The sequence below is a fragment of the Mixophyes fleayi genome, chromosome 5 (genome assembly GCF_038048845.1).
Source record: "Mixophyes fleayi isolate aMixFle1 chromosome 5, aMixFle1.hap1, whole genome shotgun sequence".
Classification (NCBI taxonomy): domain Eukaryota; kingdom Metazoa; phylum Chordata; class Amphibia; order Anura; family Limnodynastidae; genus Mixophyes; species Mixophyes fleayi.
Window position 1 is genome coordinate 93,420,115 of NC_134406.1, and position 11,678 is coordinate 93,431,792.

The window sequence follows — 11,678 nt, forward strand, 5'->3', positions numbered from 1 at the left end:
TGTATGACTAGAGAAGAGCAACATTGGTACGAGAATATTATGCTTATGGAGCATCAATATAAATATATATATATATATATATATATATATATATATATATATATATATATATATATATTATACATATATTATATATGGCCTTATTGACTATATATTGAGGACTAATAGAAAACCTTATAATAAGCAGGCAGTGTTTTATGTAAAGTTTCGGTGGACAATTGTTTCCCTAGGTTTTCTGCAGAATCTATTTCTAGTATTTGACCTATTAGTGGAAACTCTTGGTCCTGCCTTCATTTTTAATGTCACTTTATTAAGTTTATTTTTGAAAATTAGTACAATAAACAAAATACACATTGAGACTGTGGTCACGTCAAGGGGGCCTGTCTCTATTTTAAGTCCACTTCTAGTGCTTACAGAACCACTAAACCTAAAATACATGTGATATCATGTGACAAAGCTCCTAATACCATTGACAAATATATTTGCTAAAGTTTCATTAACTTTTTAGAACTAAAGATTTTTTAGAAGTGGGAAGCGTATTTTTTTTTTGTGCACGTCAGATGCCATCTTTTCTTTTAATGGATTAAGTCTTTGTATATTTTACTCATACTTGCCAACATTTTGAAATGCCCCTCCAGGAGTTCCCAGAGGGAGTATGGGCGGTGGAGGTGGGGCTTGGCGAACCGTGTCATTGTTGGCCCTGTCCACGTGATGTAATGACGAGTATGCATCAAATGACAGATACAGGACTTTCATTTAATCACTACACTGTGGAGTCCCACATTACCCCTCTCCCATAGGGTCTCCATGCTGTCTGCCCTTGAATCATTTTGTTCTCACTCTCCAATATTGAAGATGTGGCACCATTAATTAGCAAAGTGATACCACAAAAGGTTAGCTCTTGTCAGAGCCTGATTATCCACTCTACTGACTAGGCTGCAGCCTAGGGTTCAATGCTTTAGAGGGGAGGGAGAAACATTTTTTGGGGGGTGTAAACTTGTGACAGGAAGAGTTATACACAAATGAATTTTAAAATATAAGAGAATAATTGTTCTCCAAGATAAAAATAAAACATGAAAAACAAATGTAGTAAGGTTTTAATGTTGACGTAGTCTCATGATAAAGGCTGAAGACACTTAGGGCTAGATTTACTAAGCTGCGGGTTTGAAAAAGTGGGGATGTTGTCTATAGCAACCAATCAGATTCTAGCTGTCATTTTGTAGAATGTACTAAATAAATGAAAGCTAGAATCTGATTGGTTGCTATAGGCAACATCCTCACATTTTCAAACCCGCAGCTTAGTAAATCTAGCCCCTAGTCATCCTTGGGCAGGTGTTTGAGGATAAGCGAGTAAGAGAGACAAGGAGAGCAACAGGTACAAGCGTGAGAGCCCACTCCTCCACCTTCACATCTTCACCCTCAGTAGTGTTCGTTCATGCCTCAGTTTTGCTCTACAGCTCTGATTTTAATGAATACTAAATGAGTGACAACAATGCCTGTATCCCTTTTAACAAGCCAAGTAGAGCTGTAGTGCTGAGAACTTGCAAATGTTTGGTGGGGAGTGTGAAGGAAGACAAATTTTAAATTAAAGTTTGCTTTCACTTACCACATATTATCCAATATTAAAGCGAAGGGGCGATAGGAGCATATTAGCATAGGGTGACCTGAACCCTTAACCAGGCCTTGACTTTGTTCTATGCATACGTAATGATTGACATAAGGATAATCATGTTAACCATCTACAACCAACCAGTGGCGGATCCAGGGGGGGCGATCGCCCCCCCCCCCCCCCCCCTAGCAGGGGCTTGCTGCTGACGGCTGCACACTGTGCAGGTCCGTTCAGCATTGACAGTATGCTGCCCGGCTGCTCTGATTGTGTTTTAAACACAATCAGAGCAGCGGGACAGCACACTGCCAATGCTGAACGGACCTGCACATACTGTGCAGCCGCCGGCAGCCTTAGAAATTAGAAAAGGGGCGGGGCCTAAATCGCCCCCCCCCCCCCTAAAATCCCCCCTGGGTAGAGCAGTTGCCTAGATCCGCCCCTGCAACCAACAGACAAACCAAGCCTGCTGTCAGGGAAGTCAAGTTTCAGATAAAAGTGTGTGTATTATGAATAAGAAAAACATGTTTGATTCTGCCACTTACCAAACTTCTTTGATTCCATGTAGGTTACTCACTGGTGGTGAGAGAAGGACTCACTAATCCTTGGATTCCGGACAACTGGTCATGGGGAGGCGTGGCTTCAGAGTACTGCCCTATACTGGCGGAATTTTACATGGAGAAAGACTGCAATAAGAAAGAGCTGGCTCCAAAATCCAATGGAGTCACTGTGGAACGCAATGAGGCAAACTCAAAACATGAAAGATGAAAAATCATTGTAGTCCATTTATCTCATTCAAGAAAAGCGAGAGATATTTCTCCGTTTTTCTGACTGTACTGTGAACCAGGACTGCTGCGTTTGGAATAGCCCAGATATTAATGTTTGGTTTCAAGTGCCCCATCGTTTCTCATTTTAACACCCGGATATTGTAGGACATGATAGGTTAGCTGCTTCTAGTTGTCTGCCTCAGCCTTCTGTGGACGCTTGTGTGCCGCACACGGACAATGCAGATGAATCGTATAGAGAAGGAAAATGTACAGTGACATCTTTTTTTCTTTTTACCCCTTTATTTTTGATCGTTTTTTGAAAGTGATGCAATAATGCAACATAAGACTGTAAAAAGGAGACCTTTAACACTGTTAGTGATTTTTCTCAATTAAGTTAATGAAATTACCTGAAGATTGCATGCTTTTTATATGTGTTAAGGCCATTTTCAACTTTTAACTATGCACTTTTAATCCCTTCAATGCTACTGGAGACAGATGGCTAAAGAATGTGATGGGACTATGCTTACAATAAAATGCACCCAAAAAATGTTTATTTAACTTTAAAATAATTGCATCTTTTTCTCTGTTTACCTTTGTCACCATTTATTTTCATGTACTGAATAAAAATCTCTAATTTTTATAAATTTACTCAAATGAGGCAGCGAGAGACTGATTGAGCATTGTGTTAATGCACATAAAAAAGAACAGTTACACGCAACGGCCACATAGTAGAAGTATCGTTATTTAACTGTTCTGGATAGGGAACGGTAAAATATGTTATATAATGTTATCATAACTAGAGCACTGAGTAGATTTCTATTGAACATGTGTCCTGCAAGCATTGACTTGCATATGTCCCTTGACATCTATGGACCTCATTTCCACTAGATGCGCACAGCAAATTGCTTTGGTTTTGCACTTATGCACTGGAATGGCCCGCCTAGTGCACTTCAAGGAGCATGCTTACACTCCACTCTTACAAGACACCTCTGCAAACTAGAAGAGCACCTAGGTGTGCAGAGAGTGAGCAAAAAGTGTGAATGTCACATTAAATTAAATCCAACATCTGTCCACTTTAGAGCCATCCCTTTTTTCAATTTTTGTCCTAGAACACTGCTCGGTTCAGCCTCTTTTATAGCATACAGCATTAATCACAAAAAGGAAGGGACATCAGGACTTTAATTACATAAAACATGTAATAAAGACATGTAAAGTTTTTGTTACATTGTTCTGAGTGTGCCTAGAAATGCTCTGCTACACAGGACTGCAAGCGGAACGCACACTGCACTTCCCATTATTAGTATTGGGAGCAGAGCTACTCTGAGTCGGTGAACGATTAAAGTCCTTTTGTGGAGTGGAAATGACAGAGACCTTCCACACAAGGAGCACCCCTAAAATACACCCTCTGCACCCCTTGATCAAATTTTAATAATCTTGCCCCACATAACAATATCTCACTTTAGCACTGCTCCACAAAACTTAGCCAGGTGTACCTACTCCATACTTTAAAAGGAACATCCTCACTCTGCTCAACTCCTCCCTTGAGACTTTGCAAATTTCTGCTCCACCACAAACGCTGCCATCTTGCTCCTCAAATCCATGCACTGTGACTGAAATCTAGGCATGTGGCGTCACCAAAGATTATGCACCGTGCCTTAGCAGTTATACATGTCATAAATAAGGTCCCATAGAGCGCAAGTAAAGCACATATTTGAAGTGATATATGAAATAGTGTCAGTGATGTAACTAATATGCATTAATTAATACATAAATTAATGAAAGAGTTTATACTTAGATGATTATTGGAGAATTAAATTCACCATGCTTCTCTGCAGCAGGATGCCCTGTTAGGAGCGAGGTGCTTCTCTAACACAGCGGACAAACAGGCTCTGCAGAAATGCATTGTGTGGATTGGTGGATCCAGACACAAGGGCTAGGCCAGTGATGTCACAGTGTCTGAAATTACTGCAGTCTTAGCTCTTTGACCTGTATTGGATCCCATTAGGACACTGTCCTAAACCGTCGGAGGAACTTTGGTTGTTTGTAATGAATTCAGAAGGTAACACTTTCTAACAGAAGTACAGTGGAATGCCAAGTTAGCATTGATCAATGTATTGTCTAAACGGTTTGTAGATGAAAATTGCAAGTTTGGAATTTAGTGGTCCTTTATTAAGGTTGAAAAAAGACACTGTTGCATCAAGTTCAATCTTTCATAAATTATAATTTTCATGGGTCAGTCAGCACTAAGATATCCTCAATTAATTATAGCTACTGGTAAGAAAGTCGTCCCATTCATTTTTTTTTAATTGTTAGTGAATTGTCCAGCATCACCTAGTGAAGTTAATAATTACAGCTTAAACACTGTGACAGTCCTATTGTCATGTGCATGGTTCTGTGTGTGAAATGATTGTTGCACAAATCTTTATATTGTCCTTAGACAATTTATATTTACACATATTAATGATAGATAAAATGACAGAAAGACATGCACACACATTTGATAGTTGCTGGTAAAAGGAGTATGCTCCAACAGGTCTGAATTCCCTACAAGATAACAACAAAGTTTCAGGCCCTGTGAATTCAATTAGTAGAGTCAAGTTGTTCTAGTGGAAAATGTTTTGTGGTTGGTAAAAAAAAAAATTGGTTATCTGTACTATCACTTGAAATTCTGACTTAACGGCTCTGAGTTGTTTAATGCATTCAGCTTTCCAAAGAGAGTTAGAGTTTGTAGGTCTGATTCTTTAAGCAGCGTATCTGGCGATTTTGTGTGTGTCATGCATACAATTACTATGCACATGCCCAGAACTGGACAATACGCCACAGACTGCACTCCTGTTCAACTCATCTTCGAATGCAATGGACACTTACTACAGCCTATAATTTCATGGAGGGAACAGGGTGGGGACAGGGGCGTATGCCTGTAGTCAATGTACAGTAAGGGCATGCCAATCTCGAGTGCACGCAGCAGCGTCTGATTCAAGCTCTGGTCATCTCTCAGATGCTTGTTTTACAGCCATATTTCCAGGTCTAGTCTAACTGCCGATTACTAGTGATGACAGCTGAGTATGCATGCTATTACATGTGTTTGCAATCAGGAGCAACTGTAAAAAACTATTTTATGTACAGTAGACATTCATAACATTCTAATAAATGTATTTCATGGAAAAAAAATAAAAAAAACATTTTTAATTTTGTTTAGTGTTTTATCATTCATGCTTATTTTATTAACAGGTAACATTACATTTATAGTTTTTTTCTTTTTCTGTGTTTTTACATTACACATATGTATTGGACGTATCTTGTAGAGCAGACCTGCCCCCATATTCATCGCCACACGTATCTCTTCACATCTGCTCTTTGATGAATTCTGGTGTGTGTATATCCAAATTTGCATGCGGTTTGAAACAAATGCACATTGCGCTCTATATACGTGCCTTAATGAATCAGGCCCTGTATGATGTTAAAAATCAGATGCAACATCATTGGCTGTCTGATGATTAAATCTGTGATATAGTTTTCCTTGTTTCAGGATGAATGACAGACATTAAGCTAACGTCATCTGTCAACTGAGCAATCTATTTTAAGCTGGCTGCACCTTGACACATCCTGTCATTTTTTATGAGTGGTACATTACTGGATTTGTGTCAAATTGGGCCATACAACTAGGTGGCGAAATCGGGTAGCTTTCCATGGGGCCCAAAGAGTGAACTGCAGAAACAGAACATTGTGATCAGCCAATGGTCATTTTTAGCACCCCTGATCAAAATCTGATCATATCTGAGTTTAATTTAGATTTCTGGTGATTTGAGCCCACACACTGTATAGAGCGACGCCTTGTCAGTTTGGCCTTATTGGGCCAGCTCCCTGGAATGTCTATTTGGTACCGAAATGTATTGATGTGTTTATCATTTGAGTTATTACATGTTTCATTGTCTTGTGTTTTCCAGCTGCAGAAAGTAAAGTAATTGCTTGTTGTCTGGATTTAGGGTACTAACACATACAATCACTTCTATTATGACATAGAAGAAGGTAAACCAATTTAAAGGGATCGTATTCCACAATATTATGCCTCTGATCTGTATATTTATAAATAGGAGACCGAATGCAATATTTAAAAAAGTGCATGTTTGCCAGTATAACAAATTCACATTCGCTTTAGAGAGCACATATACAGGATTTTAGATTGTATTTTCAGTTGTGTTACCTGCAGTGCTTAAAATAACGGTATAGGGTAGTATGCCATACTGCCACTTCTCCTCCTCCCATATGGATCAGTACCTTTTCACTGACCCTATTTTTAATGTGACCATCCCCCCGCACTCACTTCAATCATGTTAGGAGACATTTTGGGCCCAAGGTAACAGGCAGCAGACAAGATATAAGAAAACATAAGGGCACATAGATCTAATGGAGAAAATAGGGAGATATAGTGGGTGGAATACTAGGGGAGTCATGAGGGATTGAAGAAGAGCAGACATAAGGCAAGCGGTTGTGTGAGGGGAACCTGCAGAGGAAAAATTGTGGAGACAAAGGGCAGACAGCCTGGCAGGAAAGAGGGCTAGAGTGCTGAGGAGAGGAAGCAGTGGGGAGAGTCATAATGCATATAGACAAGCAAGACATGTGGAAGTGATATAAGATGAAGGGAGAAGACATGAAACAAGGTGGAAAAAAAGCAAAAACAGAATATAGATATCATGGAGGCCACTATGCTGAGAAAGAGCCCCCAGTGTGTTGTGTGAGCAAAGGAATCTACCGCTACAATCTTGGAAAAAGATAAATATTGTGGGATAATTGGCTAGGGATAAGGTAGGCCTAGTTTTCTGTTTCTGTATTCTATGCATATCGTGTTAATGTGTGTAATGATTGTTATTACAGCTTAGCGGTTTGGGGCCAAGGGAGGGTCTTGGGGCTTAGTGTTATCTGAGGGCTGGGGGGTTAATGTTATGTTCTACTGGTGTGGGGACTAGAGGGTTAGAACTAGGGGAGTTATAAAGTTAATTTCAAACTATCATATTCTATTCATATTTTCCATACCGCCTCTTCTAAACTTCCACTTCAACCACTGGTTACACGTAGAACTGCAATGTACCATGTGAAACCATAACAATAAACTAATTCAACTAAATCTTATGAGGAGTAATTTCCATACCTGGATCCGGATCAGTATAACAGTATGCAGCAGAAATATAGGAATTGCTGAGGGCACTGTAGCAAATACACGGAACTGCGGCAGGCTGTATACTTAGGTCCAGGGGTTTGAGTGAATACAGATACTGGATCAGGATCAGTATAACAGTATGCGGCAGAAATATAGGAATTGCTGAGGACACTGTAGCAGTATCAAGGAATACACGGAACAGCTGCAGAAGTAAGAATTACTGTTAACGCAGGGATCCAGGAGCGACACGTCCACACAGTAGATAAGACTCAAAGAACTGACAATCAGGGATTGAAACATGTGTCTTTAAGTAGTGTAGCCACCAGAGGGTGTCAGCCAATAGGTAAGAATAGGAATATTTAGAGAGTATGTCTGCGCATGCGCAGATCTACACAAGATGGCAGCGGCGAGCAGAGGCAGCAGCGTTTCTCGGGCAGGGAAAGACAGCTAGGGACACTCTAGGTAAATTAGCTGGGACCCGACCGAAGTATGAGAGAAACAAGGTAAAGCTGACAAATTTCAACCTCATATGCAAGTTGCCCATGGTACCTTTACAATTGTAAATCTTAATGGGCAACTTCAATGATTTTAATTCACATACCACAACTGGGAAAAGATTTAATTTTAAAATAATAATTTCTTCCTCTGTTTTTTGGTGGAAATAACTACAAATTACAGTTGGTTTATCAACAATCATCTACTGGAGAATCTAACCACCATCTACTAAGCCAGTTTGAAAATATAATAATCTGGGTCTTCAAATTTGCTTTCCCATATTCACTAAAACAGGTCTTGTCAGGCAGCTAGCAGAATTCCCCAGAACTGAGGCTTCATTTATAATGTATTCACCCCGTATACATGTTATATGATGACTTTTGTATTCATATATATGCTGAGATTCATAACTCATTTTTAGAATAAATCTTATAATGATTGAGACTTCTCTGCGAAAAGTAATCTGTATGAAGTTTTGTGGGTTTGCAGCAGAGCCGGATTTAGACCTAATAGGGCCCTAGGCAGGATACTGTTTTTGAGCCCCCTCCCTGAAACAATCCATAGCACTATATTTTTGCAGCCTACCATATACCCCTATAGTTAAGTAGATATGAAAGCATGTGCCGCCAAAGGAGGTGAGGGCGTGGCTTGCATCTTTGGGGGTGTACCTAACATGTGAAAAGAGCAAGGCCACCCTGCTGCAGAAAAAGGCACCCCTAAATAATTACCAAGCAGTCCCGTTTTTTTAAGTAGTTGGGTCAAAACAACTTAATAAATATTGAAGTCAGGGCAGAAATACTTACTTAAGTTGTTTGCAAAAATAATACGCATAAATCCAAGTATGTGCTCTTGTCACTTTTGTCCCTCTATCATCACACTGTGCCCCTTCACAATATCACATGTGCCCTTTCACCATCACCTTTGTGCCCATCACCATCACCACCTCTGAGCCAATCACCATCACCACCTCTGTGCCAATCACCATCACCACCTCTGTGCCAATCACCATCACCACCTCTGTGCCCATCATCACCATCACCACCTCTGTGCTTCTTCACCATCACCACCTCTGTGCCCTTCACCATCACCACTTCTGTGCCAATCACCATCACCACCTCTGTGCCTCTTCACCATCACCACCTCTGTGCCCATCACCACCTCTGTGCCCATCACCCCCTCTGTGCCTCTTCACCATAACCACCTCTGTGCCCTTCACCATCACCACCTCTGTGCCAATCAGCATCACCACCTCTGTGCCAATCACCATCACCAATTCTGTGCCCCTTCACCATCACCACCTCTGTGCCCTTCACCATCACCACCTCTGTGCCCTTCACCATCACCACCTCTGTGCCCATCACCACCTCTGTGCCAATCACCATCACCACCTCTGTGCCAATCACTATCACCAATTCTGTGCCCCTTCACTATCACCACCTCTGTGCCCTTCACCATCACCACCTCTGTGCCAATCACTATCACCAATACTGTGCCCCTTCACCATCACCACTTCTGTGCCAATCACCATCACCACCTCTGTGCCCATCACCATCACCACTTCTGTGCCAATCACCATCTCTGTGCCCATCACCACCTCTGTGCCCTTCACCATCACCACCTCTGTGTCCTTCACCATCACCACCTCTGTGCCCATCACCACCTCTGTGCCAATCACCATCACCAATTCTGTGCCCCTTCACCATCACCACCTCTGTGCCAATCACTATCACCAATTCTGTGCCCCTTCACCATCACCACTTCTGTGCCAATCACCATCTCTGTGCCCTTCACCATCACCACCTCTGTGCCCATCACCACTTCTGTGCCAATCACCACCTCTGTGCCCTTCACCATCACCACCTCTGTGCCCATCACCATCACCACTTCTGTGCCAATCACCATCTCTATGCCCTTCACCATCACCACCTCTGTCCCTCCGTTGTTTTACTTACCTTTCTATTGCCTTTCTTCTCCGGCACGCTGCTCCTCCTCGGTCAGTCCAGATTTAAAAAAAAAAAAAAAGTCACGTGATTGTTCGTCGGGTCCCGGCAGCCTCTCCTCCTCTCTCTCTATCACTGAGACACTGAGAGGAGAAGAGTCTGCCGGGCCCCGACTCGTGCCCAAACCCCCCCCCCCCCGCAACTCGGGGGAGGGGCCCAAATTTTTTTTTTTTTTAATTGCTCCTGTCCCCCCCAGCTGTGCCCCCCGAGAGCTGCTAGGCCCTAGGCAGGTGCCTAGGTTGCCTAGCGGTAAATCCAGCCCTGGTTTGCAGAGCCACCTGGGAATGCACATAATGGAATGTGTAAAACTTCCCTCCAAACTACAGCCCGCCAACACTTAGAACCAACCTTTTAGTGATTCAATTATTCAATTACACGTTTTAGGTTTTCTCCTAAGATACTGCTCAATGTAGCTTAATTTAGGTCTTAAATTATTCATGAAAGTGAGAGTACATTAGGACTGTCTCTATTACAGGTGTCATTTTTGTGTGCTTTTACACAAAGTGCAACTGAAAGGTGCAAAAGTAATCCCATTAAAAGTGAAGGATGAGAATAGGCCTGATTCATTAAGGCATGCAGAATGAAACTGGGCATATGCACATCGGTATGCAACTAGAAGCGGACCTGAAGAAACGTCTCCTGTTGAATATGGGTCTAGGTACGCTCTGCATATACAGCACTTGCTGTATTGACACAGACACACTGCAGGATATGTACATTTGTGAAATATAAAGTCCCAGCAGAATGCACAGGAATTATTTTTTTTACATATGGTCATCTGTTAATAATTCCCATCCCCCCAATTAAATACATTTATGAGGAAGTTAATGTCTACTGTACATAAAATGCATTTTTACTGTTGCTCTTAATTGCAAACATGATTTAGCATGCATATGTCACAAACTTACCTTACTCGCTCCCCTGCCACTCCGTCAGTCCCGGAAGCCGCACTTCCGGGTTCGGCAGTCACATGACTGCAACTCAGGGCGGGGAGTTTGAATCTTGGCTCCTATTTAAAACCCACTCTGACACTCGGTGACTGGCTCCTGTTATTCTGGATATTACTTGTGCCTACTCCCTGTGAAGTGTCTCCTGTTTACCAGTCCCTGCTAGTCCCACCTTCCTGGATCTTCTTTGTGTACCGACCCAGCTTGCTGACCATTCTGCTTGCCTGTGACTTTGATCTGGATTGTTAACGTTCCCACTCTCTAACTCTGTTTCTCTGCTATTCCTGTGTACCAACCCGGCTTGCTGACCACCCTGTGATCCTGACCTGGATTGTCTGACGCTTCTTTGCCTCCACTTGTACCTCTGTCGCCATTCTGTGTACCGAACCCGGATTCCTCCACGCTGCACCTACCCTTCTTTCCGATTCTACGTGTACCCGCACCAGCTGTCGTCCTACATCTCCTCTACTTACTGCTCCATCCGTGATACTACATCTTGAGGCGAACCTGAGGACTGCGACCTATGTCTCCCGGCAGCTATGTCCATCCCGCCTTGTGGCGGTTCTTGATGTACACCGGGGAGTTCGTTAGACTCTGCACCTCAGGTAAGGCGGCGCTAATCAAGATTAGTTCCGAATCCAGCTAATCCGTTACAGCATATCACTATTAATCAGCACTTACATCTCATCTGTAGCTGATGCAGGTGAT

General features: G+C 42.1%; 1 protein-coding gene across 1 annotated transcript in view; it reads left to right on the forward strand.

Annotated features, from left to right (window-relative positions):
• The window catches only part of EEPD1 (endonuclease/exonuclease/phosphatase family domain containing 1), a 105,814-nt gene extending 102,796 nt beyond the window's left edge, over positions 1-3,018 (forward strand). The window contains exon 7 of the mRNA XM_075212554.1: positions 2,172-3,018. Coding sequence (XP_075068655.1) covers positions 2,172-2,371 — 200 coding nt within the window. The 3' untranslated portion in view covers positions 2,372-3,018. The remainder of the gene's footprint in view (positions 1-2,171) is intronic.
• The last annotated feature ends 8,660 nt before the right edge of the window (positions 3,019-11,678 follow it).